This window comes from Hemiscyllium ocellatum, chromosome 5, assembly GCF_020745735.1.
Source record: "Hemiscyllium ocellatum isolate sHemOce1 chromosome 5, sHemOce1.pat.X.cur, whole genome shotgun sequence".
Classification (NCBI taxonomy): domain Eukaryota; kingdom Metazoa; phylum Chordata; class Chondrichthyes; order Orectolobiformes; family Hemiscylliidae; genus Hemiscyllium; species Hemiscyllium ocellatum.
The window spans coordinates 84494849-84519855 of NC_083405.1; the positions used below are offsets into that span (position 1 = coordinate 84494849).

General features: G+C 39.3%; 1 protein-coding gene across 5 annotated transcripts; it reads left to right on the plus strand.

Moving 5' to 3' along the window:
* Positions 1 to 24177, plus strand: dus3l (dihydrouridine synthase 3-like (S. cerevisiae)). Of its 5 annotated transcripts, XM_060824933.1 has the most exons (15): positions 1 to 292; positions 412 to 640; positions 715 to 826; positions 10037 to 10370; positions 12686 to 13411; positions 14351 to 14392; positions 16149 to 16301; positions 16724 to 16840; positions 17281 to 17346; positions 17445 to 17555; positions 20046 to 20142; positions 20679 to 20757; positions 23116 to 23304; positions 23410 to 23538; positions 23870 to 24177. In XM_060824933.1, exons 3-15 carry the CDS (start codon positions 750 to 752, stop codon positions 23940 to 23942), a joined length of 2193 nt encoding a protein of 730 aa, XP_060680916.1. In that variant the 5' UTR covers positions 1 to 292; positions 412 to 640; positions 715 to 749; the 3' UTR covers positions 23943 to 24177. The 5 variants fall into 5 exon arrangements, with proteins under 5 accessions (XP_060680916.1, XP_060680917.1, XP_060680918.1 ...); XM_060824934.1 differs by having other exon boundaries at positions 1 to 179; positions 412 to 826; XM_060824935.1 differs by lacking the exon at positions 412 to 640 and having other exon boundaries at positions 1 to 179.
* The last annotated feature ends 830 nt before the right edge of the window (positions 24178 to 25007 follow it).

The following is a 25007-nucleotide window of genomic DNA, read 5'->3' on the forward strand; positions in this document are numbered from 1 at the left end:
GACGGACCCACAGAAGCGGCCTCCAGTTGCTGCGGAAGGGTCAGGGCGGTTGCACACCCGGAAGAGCGTGGTGACACCGAGCCTGTCCGGCTCTGGCAGCGTGGTTTGAGGACGGGCAGTTGCGGCCTTTGATCGCCTTCAGTGTAATATTTAAGCGGCTGCTTTATATCGGGCGGGAGGTTTGTGTCTGATTTGACGCGGTTCGGTCTCTGTCCGGCCCTGGTTTCTAATGACGAGTGCTCATTGGCGCGCGCTGGGAGGTTGACCTTGGACTCCCTGCCCTTTAGGAAAGGTGGAGGCTTTAATCATGATGCAAGATTATTTAAAACGTTTTAATTGTTCAAAATCGGCACCTCCGCGTGATACTGAAGAAAAAAATGTTTTTTTTTATTTCTGGACATGGTACTTCAGTGTTTTCAGAGAATTGTAGATCCCATGGCCGTCAGGGTGCGTTCGAACCTTTCCAACTACCGGAGACGATCGATGCAGCAAACCACCCAATGATGCACCTTCGTTTGATGCACCTTTGCAGATGATTGCAAAGGTTAATTCTTGGCGATCCTGCCTCCAGTGTTGCTGCCAAATGAATTAGTAATGTGTTGTTTTTGGCGACAGGGGTCCGCTGCCAAACTGCTGTCAGGTCAGTAGTGAGTTTGAATTAAATGTCCGTGCGATCGCGAAGGGCTGCTAATTACACTTCGTTTTCCCCACCAGCAATTGCAAGCCTTCGCCCTCAACCCAGTTAAGATATGGCCGAATCGGGAGATGCCACCAACTCTGCCAATGAGGCTGTGCGCGACCCAGGAGTAGCAGCCATCAAGCTTCAGTAAGTCCGAGAAGTTTGAATTAATAGTGTAAAATTTATCGCACTTGAGATTTTCAAAAAATGTTGACGAGGTGGACATGTTGACGGTTCTTTTACTTGTCCACAATCTTCCTTTGCATCTCTCAATCATGCCTTTATCTTTTTTTTAAACTTCTGACCTCACATGGACCTAATGTCAATTTGCACTGCTTACTTCAGATTCTGTGTGCAAGCTTTTCATGTCTGGGTCCTGATCAGTGCTGGTCAAGACCCTGCTCCAACAGCCTGATGGAAATTGCCAAGGAGCTGGTCAATTAAGAGACCTCCCCTTGGATCCTCCTTGAATTAGGATGATGAGCAGGCTCCACAGCTTAGATAAACATCTAGAGTAACTGAGACTAGGTGTAGGCAACAGTTGCAGTGTCAGGTGGGTGCTTCTAATTGTAAAAGGGATGATGAGAGGATTACTTGAAACATATGTTCCTTCTGAAAGATTACAGAAAGCTTGAAAGTAAAATATGGCCACATTGTCAGATCAATATTTCTGCTGTGGGCTGTGAAAGGTTGGATGAGAGGATAATGAGTAGTGTGGATGGTAATGTGACATCACCTGTCCTCCTGCTACTCTTGTGGCATAGGGCAGGAATATTGTTGAAAAATTCCACGTGAGTAAAAGGTGCCATTAATAGACTGTCTAATTTGATAGCTATTAGAGTCATAGAGATGTACAGCATGGAAACAGACCCTTCTGTCCAACCTGTCCATGCCGACCAGATATCCCAACCCAATCAAGTCCCACCTGCCAGCACCTGGCCCATATCCCTCCAAACCCTTCCTATTCTTATACCTATCCAAATGCCTCTTAAATGTTGCAGTTGTACCACCCTCCACCACATCCTCTGGCAGCTCATTCCATACACGTACCACCTCTGTGTGAAAAAGTTGCCCCTTAGGTCTCTTTTATATCTTTCCCCTCTCACCCTAAACCTATGCCCTCTAGTTCTGGACTCCCTCACCCCAGGGAAAATACTTTGTCTATTTATCCTATCCATGCCCCTCATAATTTTGTAAACCTGTATAACGTCACCCCTCAGCCTCCGACGCTCCAGGGAAAATAGCCCCAGTCTGTTCAGCATCTCCCTGTAGCTCAAATCCTCCAACCCTGGCAACATTCTTATAAATCTTTTCTGAACCCTTTCAAGTTTCACAACATTTTTCCGATCGGAAATAGACCAGAGTTGCACGCAATATTCCAACAGTGGCCTAACCAATGTCCTGTGCAGCCGCAACATGACCTCCCAACTCCTGTACTCAGTACTCTGACCAATAATGGAAAACATACCAAATGCCTTCTTCCCTATCCTATCTACCTGCGACTCCACTTTCAAGGAGCTATGAACCTGCACTCCAAGGTCTCTTTGTTCAGCAACACTCCCTAGGACCCTACCATTAAGTGTGTAAGTCCTGCTAAGATTGGCTTTCCCAAAATGCAGCATCTCGCATTTATCTGAATTAAACTCCATCTGCCACTTCTTGGCCCATCTGGTCCAGATCCTCTTATAATCTGAGGTAACCCTCTTTGCTGTCCACTACACCTCCAATTTTGGTGTCATCTGCAAATTTACTAACTGTACCTCTTATGCTCACATCCAAATCATTTATGTAAATGACAAAAAGTAGAGGACCCAGCACCGATCCTTGTGGCACTCCACTGGTCACAGGCCTCCAGTCTGAAAAACAACCCTCCACCACCACCACTCTGTCTTCTATCTTTGAGCCAGTTCTGTATCCAAATGGCTAGTTGTCCCTGTATTCCATGAGATCTAACTTTGCTAATCAGTCTCCCATGAGGAACCTTGTTGAACGCCTTACTGAAGTCCATATAGATTACATCTACTGCTCGGCCCTCATCAATCTTCTTTGTTACCTCTTCAAAAAACTCAATCAAGTTTGTGAGACATGATTTCTCACGCACAAAGCCATGTTGACTATCCCTAATCAGTCCTTGCCTTTCCAAATATATGTACATCCTGTCCCTCAGGATTCCCTCCAACAACTTGCGCATCACTGAGGTCAGGCTCACCAATCTATAGTTCCCTGGCTTGTCCTTACCGCCCTTCTTAAACAGTGGCACCATGTTAGCCAACCTCCAGTCTTCCGGCACCTCATCTGTGACTATCGATGATACAAATATCTCAGCTTGAGGCCCAGCAATCACTTCTCTAGTTTTCCACAGAGTTCTCGGGTACACCTGATCAGGTCCTGGGGATCTATCCACCTTTAACCGTTTCAAGACATCCAGCACTTCCTCCTCTGTAATCTGGACATTTTGCAAGATGTCACCATCAATTTCCCTACAGTCTATATCTTCCATATCCATTTCCACAGTGAATACTGATGAAAAATATTCATTTAGTATCTCCCCCATTTTCTGTGGCTCCACACAAAAGCCACCTTGCTGATCTTTGAGGGGCCCAATTCTCTCCCTAGTTACCCTTTCCCCACTTCATCAACACACCTATCTTCAAACTTGACACCTTCACTGAATGAAAATTAAGCAGTGAATATCTTTGAATATCATTCAGGTTGATTGAAGAGGTACATCACTTGATCTGTTCACACAGAGTTCAGATTTCCTGGACAGAGCATGCAGTGTCATATTTCCAACGACTGTTATTTGTAAAGTCAGTGTTCTGGACCTTGTAGAAATTTATAACTTTTAAAAAGAAATTCGTTCGTAACTGAATGAAGGGCACAATAACATTTTAAACAGTTTAACTGTTAAAAAAAATGAAAGCAGTTTTACTTATATATGGTATTTTGCCTGGCATGGCCTTCTGTACTCTTTGTTGAACTAGGGTTGATCCCCTGGCTTGATGGTTACAGTAGGGTTGGTAACATACTGGTCCATGAGTTTGCAGATTGTGCTGGAGTATAATTCTGCTGCTGCTGATGATGACCCACAGCACCTTATAGGTGCCCAGTCTTGAATTGCTAGATTTGTTTGAAGCCTATCACATTTAGCAAAGTTATACTTTCAGACAATAGAGTGGAGGGTACATTCATCTTGAAGACAGGACTTCTACTGGGACTGTGCGATGGTCATTCCTGCTGATACTGTCGTGAACGAATCCATCTGCGGTAGGCAGATTGGTGAGGATGAGGTCAAGTATGATTTTCCCTCATGTTGGTTCCCTCGTCTCCTGCTGTAGATCCAGCTTGCTAGCGATGCTCTTTAGGACCTGACAAGCTTGATCAGTAGTGCTGCTGCTGAGCTGCTGTCATTGGTGGACCTGCCACCCTGACTGCTTCAACATGAAAGGACACTGACTCATTAGCCGAGGGAGCATGGTACATGCTGGAGGTTGTCAGCTGGAAGTTTCTTCACCTATATTTGACCTTTGCCATGAGACTCCATGGATTTCAGAGTCAATGTCGAAGACTCCTATCGCAACTGCCTCCTAACTGCTTCCCACTGTGCCCTCAACTCTGCTGTCCTATCTGTGGGACAAGATGTATCCAGGGATATTGATAGTGTTGTCCAGGGTGTTGTGTTTAAAATTTGATTCCATCAGTATGAATATATCAGGCTGTTGCTTGACTAGCTTTTGAGACTGCTTTTCCAACTTTCATGCTAGTCTCCAAATTTTAGTGAGGAGGATTGTTTTCTGAAATGACCTAGCAAGCCTATCAATTGTATTGATTCTTAGAAAGGAAAAAAATATGAAACATGACAGATCTTAATAAGGAATTACATGGTTGACAGGGCTGTGTTTGCCCTTGTTGTTTCCAGTGCTTTAGTCGATGCCAGGTGGTCCATCCGGTTTCCTTTTCTTTCCCTTTCTCGTAGTTGATACAACTAAATGACATTCAGATGGGTTTTTGCAAGAATTGACAGTGGTTTCATGGTCATCATTTGTCTGTTTGTTTTTAGTTCCAGATTTTTGTTGAGTTCAAGTTCTATCATCTGCCAGGTTGGGAATCCTCATAACATTGATTATGTAGCAAAGATGTTTATTGCCAATTAGCCCAAGCCTGGATATTGTCCAGGTCTTGCTACCTCCAGACACACTTTTGGCCAAAGATCCTTAGACAGTACCTTCCAAATCCATGTCCACTTCTGTCCAGAAGGACAAGGGCAGCAGGTACAAAGGAATATCATCCTGAAGTCCCCTCCAAGTCACTCACCATCCTGACTTGGAATTTATTGTTGTTCCTTCACTTCTGCTGGGTCAAAATCCTGAGACTCCCTCCCTAAAAGTATTGTGAGTCTACCTACAGTACATAGACTGCAGCAGTTCAAGAAGACGGCTCACTACTACCTTTGCAGGGGAACCAAGGACCAGCAATAAATGCTGACCAGCTAGATTAGAGTGGTGCTGGAAAAGCACAGCAGTTCAGACAGCATCCGAGGAGCAGTAAAATCCTGCTGCCTGAACTGCTGTGCTTTTCCAGCACCACTCTAATCTAGACTCTGGTTTCCAGCATCTGCAGTCATTGTTTTTACCATGCTGACCAGCTAGCAATGCCCACATCCCTCAAGAAAACAAATTTAAAAATTGCTTCATTATCTGAGGAGTCTTGAATGATACTGAAATTGTGATTGTTAATGAATATCCCACCTCTGACCTTATGGAAGGGTAGTCATTGAAGTAGCTGAAGAAGTTTGGGCCTAGGATATGACTGAGGAACTTGTGCAGTGTCGTTCTGGGGCTGAGATGATTAACCTCCAACAGCCACAGCCATCTTCCTCTGTGCTAAATATGACTTCAACCAGTGGAGAATGTTCTCCTGATTCCCATTTCTCAAGTTTTATTAGGGCTGCTTCATGCCATATGATCAAATTCAGTCTTGATGCCACTGTTGCCTATGTTTCGACCAAGGCTGTAATGATGACAGAAACCAATTAATTTATATACTGCAGAAGAAGCAATGGTCAGAGCAGTGCCCTGGGGGAACACCAATATCTATCAGCCTCCAATTTGAAAAACAGCTATCAATGCAAAATCCAATGCACAAAGCTTAAAATATAATGATTGATTGTTGACTGAAAAATCCTGCCATAAGTTGTAGTCACCCGGTTTTTCTTTTACTTCGTGTTTTCTTTTACAGTGTTATTGCCCTTGAATTTATAGCACTCTAGATATTTTCTGCCTTAATTAATCAGTAAAATTTGCTGTTAGCTAAAGCCTCAGACAAAATATCAAAGATTAGATGTTGGAACAATATTTCTGCATCATTATGCTTGGAGAATTTGGTGCCATCTTTAGTTTCTGCAGTTCACTCGGAACACATACACTTATAGAGTAGCTTGGAAGGGAGTTCTAAGACTTTGATTCCGCAACAATGAAAGAATTACTGGTTTATTAACGCCTTTTAGAGAAGAAAATAACCCTCGTTAGCTGGTCTGGCCTACATGTGACTTCAGTCTCACTGCAGTGTTGTTGACCCTCAACTGCTTTCTGAAATGGATGAACAAGCCACTCCATTGTATCAGACTGCTACAAGGTCTAAAGAAAGGAACAAAACTCACTGGACCATCTGGCATTGATCTAGGCATTGAAAATAACAACGACAAACATGGCCTTGTCAACTTTCCAAAGTCCTCCTAACCAACGGCTGGGAGCTTGTGCCAAAATTGGGAGAGCTCTGCTGCAAAGTAGATGAGCAACAGCCTAACATAGACGTACTCACGAAATCATATCTTGCAATGTTCCAGATATCACTGTCACCATTTCTTGCATCTCCTGCCCTGGAATGGAGATGGTTAGAGACAAAAAAAACTGCAGATGTGGAATCCAAGGTAGACAAGCCGGAGGATGGGAGAACATAGGAAGCCAGGGAACATCAATGGAATTGGAGATAGTTGCTGAGAGAACAGAGGCTTTTTAGAGATGAGCAGAACTGTTATAACTTGGTTGGATTTCTACAGTGGCCATTGTGACATCAGAGCTCGTACCTCAATAGGGGTCCCAGTTCCTACTTAGGGAAACAATGATCAACAAGATATGAGTCAGAAGTGTAATGGAATACTCTCCACTTGTCTAGATGGGTATAACTCTAGCAACACTCAAGACTCAATGCCACCACCAAGATAAAGCAACCTGCCTACTGACATCCCACCTACCACCTTCAACATTCACTCTCCTCACCGCCAATAGCAGCAGTGTGTGCAATGCACAGGATGCACTGCAGTAATTCACTAACCTGCTCCAATTGTACCTTCCAAACCCACAACCTCTCAACACCAAGAAGGACATGTCAGCAAATGGGAACGCCCCACCTACAAGTTCCTGGCTTGAAATTATATTGATGTTCCGTTACTGTTACCGGTTCAAAATCCGAGGAATTCCTCCTCAACAGCACTGTGGGTGGCCATATCCTTCAGGAATTGCAACGGTTCAAGAAGCAAAAGTGAGGACTGCAGATGCTGGAAACCAGAGTTTAGATCAGAGTGGTGCTGGAAAAACATAACAGGTCAGGCAGCATCCGAGGAACAGGAAAATCGACGTTTCGGGCAAAAGCCATTCAAGAAGGCAGCTTTCCACCCCTTCCTCCAGGACATTTGGAGATTAGCAGTGAATGTTGACTTGGACAGTGGCATAAAAACCCTCTGAATGTTTTTTAAAAAAACAATATAATTTCAAATCACGATGGTGACACTGAGAGAAGTTTCCAGGTATTGCTGTTTCCATATGTTTGCTATCTTTATTCTTCTATAAATCACAAAGTTGGAAGTTGTTTTTGAAGAAGTGTCTTGTTGATGTACACAGTGTAGCCACAGAGCATTAGTGTTGGATGAAGTGCATATTCAATGTTCAAGGTGCCATCAAACGGCCTATTTTGTCCTAGTTGGGAATATAGTAAACTGGAAGGAGGATAGTGATGGACGTCAGAAGGATGTAGACAGATTAGTGGAATGGGTGTATTTGTGACAATTGAAATTTAGTGCAGAGAATTGGAAAATTATGTATTTTTGTAGTGAAAACAAGGAGAGACAATATAAAACTAGAAGTACAATTTTAAAAGACATGTTGGAACAGAGAGACTTCTAGCTGTTTGTGCATAAATCGGTGAAGATGGTGGGGTGATTTAGAAAATGGTTAAAAGGGTACACTGGATCCAGTGTCCAAAAGTGCAAAAGCAAGGAAAAGATGATGAATCTTTGCAAAACACTAGTTAGATCTAAAATTGGGAGACTGATTACAGGATGAAGCAGTGCAGTTAGAAAGATAGGTAGATGGATTTGAGAAGCAGGGTTTGTTCTCTTTGAGTCAAGAGTGTGGTGCTGGAAAAACACAGCAGGTCAGGCAGCATCCGAGGAGCAGGAGAATCAATGTTTGGGACATAAACCCTTCAACAAAAATAAAGTTTGTGGACGGGGGTGGGGAGCTGAGAGGTAAATGGGAGGGGGGTGAGGCTGGGGGCAAGGTAGCTGAGAATGTAATAGGTAGATGAAGGTGAACACTTCAACTGCCCGCCCCATTCTATCAAGGAAGTGTAGGTTCTGGGTTTCCGCCATCATCAACCCCTACCACTCAACACCTGGAGGAAGAATGCCTTGCTATCCTGCAACCATTTCAACAGGTTCCTCGTTTCCCCTCCCCCCATATTATCCCGATCCCAAGCCTCCAACTCGGCACCGCCCTCCTGACGTGTCCATCACCTTTCCTATCCATCTGCTCCACCGTCCTCTCCGACCTATCATCTTCTCCCTCACCTTCAACTACCCGTTATATTCTCAGCTACCTTATCCTCCAGCCCCACCCCGTCCCATTTATCTCTCAGCCCCAGCCCGCAAGCTTCATTCCTGATGAAAGGCTTATGTCCGAAATGTCGAATTTCCTTCTCCTCGGATGATGAAAGCTCCTGCTGTGCTTTCACAGCATCTGCAGTCCTCACTTTCTACGACTTTGTTCTCTTTGAAAGGAGGTTTGATGGCAGTGCTCCAAATCACTAAGGGCGTAGGCAGAGCGGATGGCAAGGTAGATTGTTCCCACTGGTGGAAAATGAGGGGATAAATTTAAATTGATTGGAAAATGATTAAAAGTGTCATGATAACCATTCATTGTGTAAAATTGTTATGATCTGGAATGCAACTTGTGAAAGAGTGCTCACAATGCACAGGGACAATGGATAAATCCATCCACAAAACTTCTAGGAAAATTCATTCACAGGGTGACCAGAATCACAATTGTTCAGGTGCAGATGGAGGCTGTTCAGCCCATCACGTCTGCATCAGCTGTCTGAGTATGATAACTTTTCTCTGATTGACATAAAGTAATCTGTAAGCCGAATGGAAGGAAAGGCTGCTCTTCCCTGATGGGTCCACTAGGGAGCCCAACAACAACAAACATGAGAGAGAAGCAACTTTGTAATTGGAAGAGTAGATCGTAATGGGGAGGGGCAGGGAGGAGTCAGGGAGGCTTTGGGTTCGCTGGGGAAAGTTTGGGGAGGCTGGTTGGCAATGTGGAAAGCCTGCTGAGTGGGGGTCAAATTGTTCGGGGGATGCTCTGTGTGGAGATGGAGAGGCCACAGGGTAGTGTGTGTGGGTGTAGATGGGTGTTGTGGATTGAAAAGAGATGGGAAAACTGCAAAGGTGTGGTTATTGTAGAAAATTGAAACATTTCCTAATTTTGTATGAGTCCAAATATCCTTTGCATCAACACAAATACAAAGGATAATGTTATTATATGACAGAGTCACTTAATAAATTAGTTAGTGAGAAGGATAAAATAGTCCTGGAAAATCAAAAAATTGCCTTTGAGAAGGAATTTAAATGAAAATGAATTTCAAAATTCTACTGTAAGGAAGAAGACAGACCAGAAGGTACTGCAGGTGTAGACCACAGAGATTTCCAGACTAGAGAGTGGCAGATAAGAGACTGCCCTTTATCTGTGCTGTATACTGGTTCTTACAGCACATCCAGCATGCGTTGGTGATTATTCATCTCCTATCCTTTCTCATTGAACTATTCACAGAACTGTATGCCATTTTCCCTCCTATGTATTGTTTTGCTTCATCTTAAATGTAGCTATGCTATTTGTTTAAACCCCTTGGAAGTGAGTTGCATATTTTTGTAACTTCCTGGGTGAAAAAACTTTTTATAATTTCCTGTTTTGGTTTCTTGATGACCATTGTGAATTGACTTCTAGTTTGCTGTTTCCCACAAGTGGAAAATATTTTCATAACTTTAAAGACCATTTAATCTGTAAGTTTTTTTTCTTCTAGATATCGTACTACCAAAGATCATTTTCATGAATACATTAATAGTGGAAGGAATAAAAACCTAAAACTTGCTGATAAAGATCATCCAATTGATGGAGAAGTTACTGAAGGTTCTGCAGATTGTGATCTTCCAGAGCACAAAGCAAAAAGAATGAAACTGGATGAAAACAGTGAAAATATTAAAAATGAATCTGAAAAGGATAATAGTGAATCATGTCAGAAAGAAGAGGAGCACAAACAAATTAATAAGAAAGCAAGGGGCCAAAATAAAAACAGACCTCACATGAAGCCTAAACACTATGAACATGATCAAAAGTTGTGCACTTCAGTTTGCCAGGTAAATGTTTACATGCATCATGGGGTCAGAAGTGGGGATTTTCACTGATGATTGCACAATGTTCAACACCATTTAGATACTGAAGCAGTCTGTGTACAAATGCAGCAAGACTGATAAATGGTACTTATGTGGTATGTTTGTGCCACATAAGTGCCAGGCCATGTCCATCTCCAACAAGAGAGAATCTGACAACCTCACTTTGATATTCCATGGCATAATTCTCCACCATCAAAAACCTGGAGCTTACCATTGATCAGATACTTGACTGAATCAGCCATTTAAATGCATTGACTGGCTAAAAATGCAGTTGAGAGGCTGGGAATCATACAGTGAATAACTCAAATTCTCACTTCCCAAAGCCTGGTTATTTCTGTCCACCATAAATCATGTGGCCCTGGTTTTGCTTCTCACCCTCGCACTGCTCCTAGCCCCAGTTTGGCAGCTTTGTTTATTGGACTCTGATGTACCTCTTTGCCCAGAACCTGTTGTTCACTACCTGCAAGGCTTAAATCAGGAGTTTGATGGAATACACTACACTTTCCTGGGTGAATGCAGCTTCAGCAACATTCCAGTTTGGTCAAATCAAAGAGTCTGTTTAATCAACACTCCATCCACCAACTTAAACACACAGTCCCTCACCACTAGTGCATAGTGGCAATAGTTGTCAGCCAGTAAGTGCACTGCAGTAACTTACTAGTGCTCCTTTGATGGCATCTTACACATTCTTAACCACCACCTTGAAAAACAAAGGCAGCAGATGCAGTAGAAACATCCACCTGCAAGTGTCTGTCCAAGCCACAGTGATTTGACGTGGAACTGTTTTGCAATTCCTTCACTGTCATTAGGCTAAAATCCTGGAATTTCCTTCTAAGAGGAATGTGGGTGTACTGGCTTGGCTGCAGCTGCTCAAGAAGGAAGTTTACCACAACCTTCAGGGCCAGCAGAAATGAGCAAAAATACTAATCTTGCTATGATGCTTACATCCCATTAACTAATTTTTAAAAGTCAGTGTTTCTGTCTGCTTCCCATGTGTATCAATTTTCTGTGAGTGATTAAATTTCAGCTTTAAATATATATCCGTAATGGAGCATCCACAGTGCTTCAGAATAGAGACTTACAAGATTCACAAGCCTGTTAAATTGTGCCCAAAATTTTACTTAATGAACACTCAAACTATAGTAACAACTTTTATATATCATCTTCAATATAACAAAGTACTTTCTAGAGACATCCTAGAGGCTGAGCCATACAAGGATATAATAGGTGGGATGATCAGAAACTTGATGAAGGGGGTAAATATCAAGGATGTCTTGAGGAGAAAAGTGTGGTAGAAAGATGGAGAACGTGTAGGGAGCTGAGACAACTAAAGGCAAAAATCATCAAAAGTAATACAATTGTGATTAGTGCATAAAATGTGGTTAAAATTAGAGGAGTGCAAATATCTTAAAGAAGGTTGTGGAATTTAAGGACATTTGAGATATGGGCTTTTTGTATTGAAAAGGTTTTGAAAACGATATGGATTTTAAAGTAGAGATGTTGCTTAACTGAGAGCTAGTATAGGTCTGCAAGATTACATTGGAGTGATGAGGGACCATGATTTGCTGTGAATGAAAACATGGGCAGCAGAGATTGAAAATATTGAGCTACTTTCTGACCTCTACCTGTCAACCACTGCCAAAACTTTGAAGCTAAAATTAAGATTCATTCATTGTTTGATAATCTAACAAAGTGGTTTATATGCAGACCAGGTCATTTTAACATTAAAGACACTTAGTCTAAGGTAAAGGAGTAAAATGGTATAAAGAACTGAAACTTGCAGAAATTCTGTTGAGAAGATGGAATTGTTTGCAAGACTGATTAGGAAAATGCACCTTGAGTGAAATGCATCTTGGGAACTATTTAATCATTGGGCAAAAAGCAATGGTTTTTGTTGAGTCAGAAATGTTGACACTGAACCTGGTGCTCTACCTTAATTATGAAAGCCAATATCAAAAAGAAACAAAAATCAACCTTCACATTTTTCATTTGATCAACTAATATAGGAAGGTTTTATATAGGCAGCACAAGTGACCCTGTGGACGTATCACTTTTTGCACATTATTATCTTATAAAATAAATAAAAGTCCGTAACTGGCATATCCCATGGTTGCTCTCCAGAGCCCCTCACCATGAAATTGCTTACTATCCTGTCAGTTTTTGCATTTCCCTCTCATTATGGTGTTATAACCCTTTATATTGTTAGCATCTTTATTAAGCATGTTTACTGACAGACAATAATTTCTGTCTTTCTCTTCCTCATGTTTCATCCCACCAAGGAACCTCCAATAAAATGTTACTTTGGTGAAAAATGCAGATTTTTGCATGATGTGTCGAAGTATCTGGAATCCAAGCCTTCTGATCTTGGTGACCATTGTCACTTATATGCCACCTATGGGAGATGTCAATATGGTGTTACCTGCCGGTATGCAAAATCCCATATTGGTCCAAACAACAAGAATTTGATTAATGAAGATCTTACGAAGACATGGGAGGGAACAGTGGTTGTGAAGAATAGTCTAAGTAAAGATCTGCAGCAGATCCTACGCAAAAAAAAGTTTCACTTTGACAAATCTGAGCAATACTTGAAACAGTTGAACAAAGGCAATAAATGTGAAAATCACAGTAATGCAGCAAAGAAAACGTTTGCTCAATCAAAATGTATTGAAGAGCAAGTTATAACTAGTAATTCAACAGAGATGAAGTTGCCTATTGGCATTTCAGATAGAGTTATTGAGGAAAAAGATTCTTCTGTAGGATCACAGGACTGTATAAATGCAGAATTACCGAGTGTATTTAATTCAGAAAACACTTTGAATAACGGTCAAGAACCGGAATCAACGCAAGTGAATGTTGAAATAAATGAGATGAGCACTTTTTCTGGAACAGATACAGACATAGCCAAATCTATCAAAGATGACAATGAAGGGATAATTTCTACAAAAACTTTGGGAGTTGTGACGGATGAAGATATTATAAAAGTACGAGCCTGTGAAAAGAAACAAGTAAGCCTCCTTCCTCATTTTAATTTGTTTAGGAAAACCCAATTTTGTTAACAATGTAGAAAATAATCCTTAATGGCATAAAATTGTTGTGATAGGTTTTCTTGCCTAAATATGAAATTAGAAGTATTTGATGCAGTGGATAATTGTCCTGTTCATTCTCTTTGTTGTATAACTCTTCGTTCTCTGTATGTCGTCTCCCATCTGCTCTAATGCAATCCATACTCTTGCATTTCCTCAATACTTTCTTCTCCCTTTCCTGTCTGAGGAATGCTTTGAGACAGTCTGAGACAGATTACAATGGAAATTAGTTCAGTAAGAAACTTTGAGGTATATTACTGAACATGAGATATATCAGAAGTAATGTTGGAGTGTAAAGGCATGAAGAGAGGGAGGATCATAATGTGGAAAGAAATTCCAACTAAGGAAATATCTCTTGAGATCTAACTTCTTGGAAACTGTGGTTGTGGGGATGAAGTAAGTAAAGTCATGGGGTGGTTGAGAAAATTCTTGGGAAATAACAACATATGGTATATATGTTGAAAACAAATCTCAATTTATGTCCAGGGTCTAAACCAAAATTGTGGTCCAGATCCATTGTTTATCCATCTTCACTTGATCTGTTTTCACCTGGGCGTATGTTTACAGACAGTTCACTATAATCCATAAAATAACTAACAAAAGTAAATATATTGCTCCTTATGTGCTGTCTGTGATGGGTCTGGGGAGGTAGACAGGGAAGGGTTTAATAGATTTTCATTTGATCAATATCTATCATTACAACGAAAACAACTACTGCCACAAATTGACAATGTTACAATTTTGCATTTGTTAATTTTTAATTTGCAACATAGTAGTACTGCTATGCATTACTTTGTTATTGTTTTGTATATACTTAAACTTCCAAGTATGTTGTGATAAGTAATTATTTTTACTTTGCAGCTGAACTTCAAAGATAAGCTTTATCTGGCTCCACTAACAACAGTGAGTATAGTTTTTTTCAAAAAAGACAATCTTTAATGTAATGTGGGTGTTCCTAGAGCATTTGTTGCTCAACCTTAATTGCCCTAGATCAGTGGCTTGCTATGCCATTTGGAGGATAATTCAAGAGTCAATCATACTTCTGGGGGCCTGGACTCATACATAGACTAGGTAATGTTGGCAGATTTCCTTCCCTGAAGGTTCAGTTTTTATGACCATAAGACAAAGGAGCAGAAGTAGGTGATTGAGCCCATTGCGTCTTCTCTATCACTCTAACTGAGATCATAACTGATCTGATAATGCTCAACCTCACTTTCTCCCCTTAACTCTTGATTTCCTTACTTATTAAAAATCTGTCTCAGTCTTGAATATACTTAATGATTGAGCCTTGATTGCCGTCTGGGATAAAGAATTCTCTCAGAGAGAGAAATATCTCCGCATCTCTGTTTTAATTATGTGACCTCTTATTCTGTTGCTGTGCCTCCTCGTCTTAGATTCTTCCACAAGGAGAAACAACCTCTCTGCATCTTCCCTGTCAAGCCTCCTGACCATCTTGTACATTTCAATAAGGTCTCCTCTCACTCTTCCAAACTTCAGTGAGTACAAGCCCAGCTTATGCTACCTTACAGAAGAAAATCTCTCCACAACAAAATCGATGTAGTGAATCTTTTCTGGACTGCCTCCAATGGCAGTATATCTTTCCTTAAATGAGGGGACCAAAATTATTCACATTCTGGATATGGTTCAGCTAGTGCCTTGTATAATTTTTTCTCCCCTGAATAGATCATACCTAGTAGGATGAAAGACAGTGGTAGTGGTATTTGTAGTTGTTGGAGGCCAATCAGCTTAACTCCAAGAGGTTATTATAAAAGTTTCTCAGGGTGATGTCATAAGCCCCCAACATCTTCATTTGATTTATCAACCGTCTTCAGTCCAACAGAAAGCCACAGATTTAGGAGATTTCAATATTTGGGATATTATAAGCCAGAAACGGAACAAGACCTGTTATCTAAAGGAGCAGTTCATATCTTGGGAGTTCTTTGAGTAACTTGCCCCCTGTATCCAAAAGCTGCTTACCATTTATGAGACACAAGTCAAGAGTGTAATGGAATACTGTTCAATTGCCTGAATGACCACAGCTCTGACAACATCCAGGTCAAAACAAACCAATTCATTGGCATTCAAACCAGCACCTTCAATGTTCAAGCTTTCCACCACAGTCACACACTGACAACAGCGTGTACCTTCTACAAGATGCACTGCACCAAAGTATATTTAATAGCATCTTGTAAGCCCCAAACCGAAGGCCAAAGTTAGCAGATTCATAGGAATCACCACCTGCAAGCTTACCTCCAAGCCACGCAGCATCCTGGCTTAGAACTTGCCGCAGGATCAATATACTGCTTGTACTTGCATCATATGGACTGCAGTGGTTCAGGAAAGTTGCTCACCACCACAACTTCAAATTCAGTGGGGATGAACAAAAAAATGTTGGCCTTGCCAGCAACACCCACTTCAAATGAAGTAATAAATATTCCAAGGAATACTTTGAATTGAGAACTGCGTTGAAATTTCCTAATTTTCAGATTATGCTCATTAGTAGAAGTGTATGCTTTAGTTTTTTTGTGTTATTCCCTGCTGCATTGGATTTGTAGCATTATAATCACTGACTGAACTTCTAGAAGTACTTTAGCTTCAGAGTGCTTTGCGACATCCCTAGGTTGTGAAAAGCATTATGCAAATTTGTATTTTGTTACAGTGTGGAAATCTTCCTTTCCGTCGAATATGTAAAAGATTTGGAGCTGACATCACCTGTGGGGAGATGGCAATGTGTATAAAACTTTTGCAAGGACAATCTTCAGAATGGGCACTGTTGAAACGACATTACACAGAAGACCTCTTTGGAGTGCAGGTTTGTGTTCTCACAATTTACTTCATCTTGGAGCATCTTAAGGAGTAGAGTTTAATCTAGAATTCAACATCTGATGTGCAGACTTACATCTGCATCATCTGAGGCAAAGACTGCACTGCAATTCCACAAATGTTTGTAATGTTTATTCTAGTCCCCTTTTCCTGAAAAGTGTCAATTGGTAAGTAAGGAGTTTCTCAGCTAATTAACTGCCCAAACCTTAATGACATAATTCATTTCTTTTAAAAAATTTCATTAATAATGACAATTGATGATGCTGTTTTATTTAAAATTGTGTTCTATCTATTGTAAGATGCAAATAAATAATTACTAATCAAGGAACATACTTTTGTTCTAGTAATGAGTTTTCAGTGCAATAATTGGTTATGCTTAAATGCAACAGAAGATATATTTCTTCTTTACAGCTAGAGGGAGCTTTTCCTGACACCATGACAAAATGTGCTGAGCTTCTGAACCAGAACATAGATGTAGACTTTGTTGATATTAATGTGGGCTGCCCAATCGATCTAGTATATCATAAGGTGAGATGTTTCGTTCTACCTTGTCTAAAATTGAGATTTTTACAAAGGGTATATATCTGTTAATTTTCTTGGTTTTACAAAATATGTAGGTAACTTGTAATCTGGCAAAGCAGAATGTCTGCTCATAACTGAACAGCCAGGTTTCATTTACTAATTTTGGAAGTAAAGACACAAATCATTCTTTGAGTATTGAAAATATTTTCTGCAATTTTTTTTAACAAAGAAATTTAAATCTTTTCAACAGATATGTACAATTTAAACTTTTAAATGATTGTCTGTGTCAGTCCATTTGAGTTTTAGAATGTTTTCAATTTCTGTTGTTTTGTAATCTAACCAAGAAACATGCAGTATGCTTTATAGAGTATAGCTACACTTTGCTTGTGACTGTAAGACTACATGCATACTTTTAAAAAGTTCTTCAAATCTTTCACTATTCACAGGGGGGTGGATGTGGTTTAATGAATCGTTTGAGCAAGTTGGAACAGATTGTGAAAGGAATGACTTCTGTAAGTAACTTCTGTAGATCCTCAGTTTATTGATGCCAATGTGCTGCCTTTATTTGTTCCGTGTTAACTGAAGTTGATTGTTCTTGAACTTACTGTAGGTGTTGGATGTTCCTCTGACTGCAAAATTAAGGACTGGTGTACATGAGAAAATAAACATTGCGCACAAAATAATACCTAACCTTCGGGATTGTGGACTTTCCCTTGTTACAGTAAGTTTTATTGAGGGTTTTGCTGTTCTTTGAATCATTTTGTATCTTCTGTTTACTAATCAGCAGTAAGACTTCAAATATTGAAAATCAAATGCACAAGATAAGGGTCCAGATCTTCTGGTCAGCCATGATGTTAGGACAATTACCATTGACTGTGAAGATTACTGAAACCAAAAGTTTTTATGTCCTTGCAGTCTATCTGTCCCTGCAACTCTTTCTGTCCCAATTGCAGCAGTAATGATTCATTGGAGGAATCCATTTAGCATGCTGGCAAAGAGGAGCAGTGCAGGGGAAATGCCTCCTTTTTACAGCCTCAGGTTCCATATTCAATCTCAAAGGCATTTTAGCAGGTGGGTGGATTTGGGTTTTACTGTCAACCACTAAGTTACATCAGGGATGAAGTAGTATTCCAGTTTTCGGGTAACTGTCTAGGTAAGCAGTGTACATTTAGCCCAAGTCACTGACACAAAATCCAGTGTAAGAGATATACATAGAGGCTCTGGAACAATGCAAATTATCATATAAACTATACGGGAAGTTTAAATTTCCTGGGCAAATACATCACTTATATGTATACCAGGATCTATGATTTGGTCTTAAAGTGCTAACAGCGCAGACATCTTAATATTTATTGCTTCTGGCACCCATTGATCTCGCCAGATGTCTTGATTTCCCATTGGGGTCTAGCCAAATTACTGTTTAAGGCTGTGGAGTCAATTACTTTGTAAAAACCTGATTGGAAATGACAAGTTTAGCCTTTGTCAAAGAGTGTTGTTACCAAATTAATATTGCAGATCACTGTCTTAACCAAATATTTGGTTGAGGTCTGTCCTGAAGAATGCTGCACCATGTGTGATGGAAGGCAGTTACTGTATATAGTTTATCTACATAGTGAGTTTTAAGTTTGCAATATCCGTATGGGCAGTTTTTTCAAACAGAGAAAAGGCGAGGTGGGTGGTTGCAATAAAACCTGTTGGGTCCTTATTTTCTTTCAGAAGAAAAGGTGTTGTGTGGAATTTAAGGTAACCCTGATCCTAGTTGAATTCTTCTGGCATTTTTCATTGGAGATAAACAAAAGTTCAGGTTACACTTTTAAATTTAGTTTTGTTATTATCTCTCATGCAAGTTCTGAATTGCAGCTCAGAAGCATAGGTATTGCCAGTCTTCTGAGAGTCTAGGTTTTATGTGGAATGTTTTTCTCTTAGTTTATCTGTGTGTAGATTTGGAGTGATCCAAATTTGTAATATTGGGTTAATTTTGCTTAAAAATTGGAAGAATCTCTCGTGTGTTCCTCATATTCATTCACATTTTATTAATATTATGGAACGTGTTTAAACTATTAACATTTTCTACTTCTTAACTTCTTCCAGGCTTAATATAGCTAACACTCAATCCTGCAGTGAACATTTACTCTGCTCACTGGCATTTGCATTAAATTAATTTTTTACTTGGTGGGAAGCCAAATAAGGAATATATGACAAAGAAAGACCAGTGGTATTAATTTTCTGTTGAAGAGTATAATGCTAACCAATATTTTGCTAAAGGGTAACTTATTTGAAAACTAAGCAGGGGGCAAGACTCTTAATTATAGTCCCAGAGAGATACATAAATTTAATTTGGAGATTATGACTTGACAGTTGTGCATGACCAGAGACTCCAGGCCTAAGTAAGGTTGAAGCAAGACAACTTGTATGCTTTAAGTGCTTGGTTCCACGAAATACAACAGATGTAACTATGTCCATCTGTCTGTTACAGAAAAATACAGCAAATCAAATAACAGATACTTCCAGTACATTACATATATTTGAGTAATAAACAGATTAGTAAACTGCTGTAATGACCTAATAAAAATTCTTCCAGATGTATATTGTAATAAACCATGTACATTACATTTATTATGTAATTTGTATGTAGTTTAAAAATTACAACCAGAAAGTAAGTAAATTAGTTTTGACTTTATTTGAGAAACAATATAATCAACATTTAAAGTAAGTTAAAACTTAATAGCTTTTGTTTAATTGTGCACTGTAATTATGAGGTAAACTTTGATTCGGTGCAAACTGAAAATGAATTGAAGGACTGTCATGGAATCCTATGAACGCTAATTTTGAACAAATGAAATAAATAAAATATGCCTACATGAATAACAGAGGGTAAGATAGGATTAGTGAGGAGAAGTGAATCGTTATTGTTGGATCATCTACAATGATGCCACCTTTTTCACTATGAAGTGAACTGTTTGTGTTAAATCGGATAGCTACTGAAAATAAGGGCAGGAGCTATGACATAGAGTTGACTAATACCTGTTAATTTTAATGCAAATGATCCCTACTTGGCAGTTTGAAAAGTTTACCTTAAAGCATGTGGACTTGGAAGCTTTAAGAGCATTTGGAATGCTCTTTTTTTAAATATACAATTTACCTAACATGGTTATGTACTAAATGATTGTGGAACTCCTTATTGTAACATCTCTGGTTCATTTATCTTTAGCTCCATGGCAGATCCAGAGAGCAGCGTTACACTAAGTTATCAGATTGGGAGTACATTGATCATTGTGCTCAACTGGCTAATCCAATGCCACTCTTTGGTAAGTTTAAACCTTTTCTTTAAATTTGACTATAAAGTAGCTGTAGCAAGATTGCAGTTGTCTTTGAAGTGACAAATACAAGAGCAGTTGAGACAGTTCTTTCTCAGGAGAAGTGGTGTGATTTAATGATTGCGATGAAGAACATCTCATACAGGGAGCTATAATCTTTGTAGTCATCCAATCCTGCATAGGAGTATGTGATTTGTTAAGCAGACTTGAGATAATACTGTCCAGTAAATGTCAATGCTATGGCTTAACAACAAAACAAAATACTGATGCAGTAGTGCATATATTCCACTGTTTAAGATACTGACCCAGCAGCGAGTGTATCTACGTGAACCTTTTCTATGTGAATGGGGCAGAGAAAGTATTTTATGTTTATAAACATCTGCTTGTAAAATTAAGTTTTTTACACGTAGTAATAATGGTTGTAGTGGGCTATACAGTAGCATTTTGCCAGTGCAAACAAATTAAAAGTTCACTTATTTATAGATCATTTGTGCTCAGTATGTATCCAATATCTTCATCTTCTACAGGAAACGGTGATATACTGTCATTTGAAGATGCCAACAGAGTGAAGGCAACTACTAGTGTCTCTGGAATTATGATTGCAAGGTGTGTAATCTATAGAATGTTCTGCAATAGAACTTCAACTAAAGCTGAGAAGCCATTCACTCTTTAACTCTTCCACACTTCCTGAAATGCCACCCTAACACCCCATGCATAATAGAAGCAATGCTTATTTATTTGGTGGGCTTGGAATCAAATCTCTGTTAGTAGAATACCCAGGAAATTTCATGCTATATGATTTAGTTTATGGACACTGGGGATAATTTTGAAAGCTGTTGAACAGCTAACACTGACATGGAAAACTGCTGAAATTATTATAAAACTTTGTTAACCGTAATGACCAAATAAATTGCGAAGGAGGATGTCTAAGATCAGCCATGTTCAGAGCTGTATGAAAGACTTGTGCAGTCTTGTTTAAATTATTACATTTCTGAAATTAGAGGAATGACTTCTCCATCAAAACCATCCGCAAATAAAGGTGCCTGTCTTCCCTGATGTGGCGGTATTGGGTGCTGAAGATTTGATATCAGAAGCTGGGCATTATCTGAAATGGTTCCTTTTTGCCTCATAACTGATCGGATAATTATTGTCCTCTGGATATGTAATTTCAAGGAAATCCAAAAGAATAACTACTTTAAGTCGATAAAATGTGGAGCTGGAAAGGCACAGCAGATCTGGCGGCATTGGAGGAACAGGAAAGGCAACATTTTAGGTCAGGACCCTTCATCAATCTTGATGAAGGGTCCCAACCTGAAATGACAACTTCCCTACTCCTCTGATACTGCCTGATCTGCTGAGCCTTTCCAGCTCCACATTGTATCAGTTGTGACGTCTAGCATCTGCAATCCTTACTATCTCCAAGTTACTTTTTAAGGTGGTTTTCTTTTGAGTGTGATCTCTGTACACGAACTTGTAAGCCTAATACAAGTTTAGATGGCAAGTGAGAACATGGGCTCTTGCTGATCCTCATTTAGATCCAAATAAAACTGCTTGGTCAAGGAGAATCAGTGTTGTGCAGCATAGACACAGTGTATTCTAGGAAATTGCCACCAAAGCATTTTGTAAACTCATATTTGATGATTTTGTTGTTCCAGTCTATACAAAGATCCCGCAATTATTACATTGTCATTGTTACACTCTTCGTGCATCTTCCTTAATGCTGTGTCCAGTGGTGTCAGTATTGTTGTTGTTATGGTTGGGGCTGAAAAAGTATTCCAATCAGTGTTTCCTAATAGCCAGCCATACTCATTCTGTTTCCTAATCTTACTGCTGACCTTACTTCATCCTTTAGAAGACAGGATATGACCATTTTCATATTAACTGATGTGATACTAACTGGGTGTAGTGCTATTTTCTGTTGTGAATAACACCTGCATTTCCTATTTTTCAATTCACTGGGACATTCTGGAATCCAGGAGGTTTTGGGAGAATTACACCCAATGTATCCACTGTCACACAGCATTCCTGTAATGCAGCAGCAGGCCCTTTGGCCCATCAAATCCACACTGATTTTCTGAAGAGCATCTCAGTAAGACCCAGACCTATACCCCTGCCCTATCACCATAACATTGCACATCCCCAGAAAAATCCACCTCACCTACACATCCCTGGACACTATGGGCAATTTAGCATGGCCAATCTAACTAACCTGCACATGTTTGGACTGGATGAAAGAACTGAAGCACCCAGAGAAAACCCACGTAGAGATAGGGGAGAACATGCAAATTCCACATTTACAGTCACCTGAGGGTGGAATCGAATCAGGAGTACCTGAGCCATTCTCTGCAGCTCTTACTAAATAGAACATAATTTTTTAAATGAAAAATCCATGAATGAGGATTTTTTCCATTTATTAATTTCAATTTTGAGCACAGAATACATTCCAGTAAAGTGTCACATAATTGTAGACGTTGCAAATGACGTGAAACCAGATTTATGTCCGGTTCACTACTCCCGAGCACTAAAAACTTATTGAAGACCCTTGAGTATTAGTATAATTGGCTGAAAATATTTTTATTTACTTATTCAGAAGTTTACTATTTTGATATCTAATATTTCCAACCTGTCAAAATTCAACCCCAAATCCAGTATTTTGGGCTGAATTTTAATTTGGTGAATGAGAAACAAAAATCAAACTTCAAACAATGTCATTTTTACATAAAGCTTGGTATTATCTAACATAGATTATAAATACAAAGTTGATTTTTAGGCTAATATCAGTTTTGATAGATTCTATGATCTAATCTCATCTAGAAAATAAGTATACAGGCTTCAAAAATGCTTGAATGAAGATTAAAGTATTTGCTGATGAGATTTCTTTTCTGTTACAGAAATGACTTTTTATAAGATGCAAAGAAGCAAATGCTATAAAATTTACATTTGTCATTTAACTTTGAACTACAGAGGGGCACTGATTAAACCTTGGATATTCACCGAGATAAAAGAGCAACGACACTGGGATATTTCCTCGAGAGAGAGATTTGAAATTCTACAGGATTTTAGGAATTATGGGCTAGAGCACTGGGGATCTGATACACAGGGAGTGGAGAAGAGTAGAAAGTTCCTCCTGGAGTGGCTATCATTCTTATGCAGGTAAAAGTCTGCAGACTAGTGTTGAAGAATGGCCCAATTTGCTTCAACTGAAGTCATTAACAACAATATACCAACAATTTTTTTCATAATTTACTTTTGTTCCAGGTATATTCCAATAGGTCTTCTAGAACGTATACCTCAAAAAATCAATGAGAGGCCTCCTTATTATTTAGGTAGAGATTATTTGGAAACTCTAATGGCTAGTCAAAATGTATCTGATTGGATCAAAATAAGGTAAGCTAAGATGCTCTTTAAATGTTAAAGACTTGATAGGTTACTTTTCTTTGAAAATGACTCTCTGACAACTTAAAGTCCTTGCCTAGGTTATTTTTGGTTTAGATCTAAATGTGAAAGCTTATTATAGAACTTAAGTGAACTAATATATTGCTTAGCCAAAGTTTTAAAACTAGTTGTCTCAACAATGGCACTGTAATGTTTCCCATTTGACTTTTTACAGGATTACAATTTTACAAAAGATGGTTACAATTTTGCATTTTTAAAAGTATAGATGTAACTTGTACATAATCATTTATTCTAAGACTTGTGTATTTTACTTTGATTTTAGTGAAATGCTGTTGGGACCAGTTCCTCCTAATTTCAGTTTCCTGCCTAAACATAAAGCAAATTCCTACAAGTGAAAATGATGCCCAACAGCAGAAGCTGCAAGAAACTTGACTCTTTTACCTGACAACTTCAAAATTAAATTCACATTATGATTATTTATAAACTCAAACAAAATGCATATACTGTGGAGCAGAGGGGATGGGCAACTAGTGACAATGTAACGGGTCTTAGACATTGGTCTGTTGTAAAATCTATACTCGACATTTTCCTTGGAAATTTTTAATAAATATTGATATTGCTCTTTTTCCATATTTGGTTTCCAGAATTCTACTCATAAGTTACTTGGTATTTATGGCTATTTTATAACCTTTTTGTACTGCACAATCCATTGAATTTTATATTTTGCTTCTTTGAGCGGGCGTGGAATGAAGATCTCTTGCTTCCAGTATGGTGTCAGGGGTGGCTCAAAGTTCACACACTTGTAGTCATTTATGAGGAATGGAGATGAAGTTGCCTTCTGTGCTTCTTGAACAATGCTGTTACACTTGTATGGTGTGGAAATTGTTAAAATTGGAGGACCTGAAATGCAATTGTTACTGTTTCCTTTAATGTTCATTTCTGTTGCTGGAGAACTTTGTTCAGGGGAACGAGGAACATCTTTGCTTGTGAGAACATCCCAGAAGGAGGGATAAAGTGGCACTGGTAGTTCATAATGGAACCATTCTAAATGTCCATAAGTTCTTATACCAGGGAGCATCTTTGTTGGGTGTCTTTCAGCATGAGCTGACGATATCAATGAGTTTGCAGATACTCTTTCTTCATATATATTGCTGATAATGTTGTCATCTGGAAACTTTGAAGAGTTAAATTCTTGATCAGACACAGGGGGATGATCTCTGTGTATCACCAGTGTTGATAAATCAAATGCACTATTAGTTTCCTTCAGCAACATTGGTAGAAAACCCACCTTAACTTGTTTATGCAGAAATCTCCTGGTTTGTGAATAGGAATGATTCAAGAGCATTCTTCTTGTGTCCATATTACTCCTTCACAAGTACCTTAGGACTTCATTGAAGAATGGTGGAATTTGATGATTAATGGTTTGCTTATTTTTCCAGGCATTCATTTCTTAGATTTCC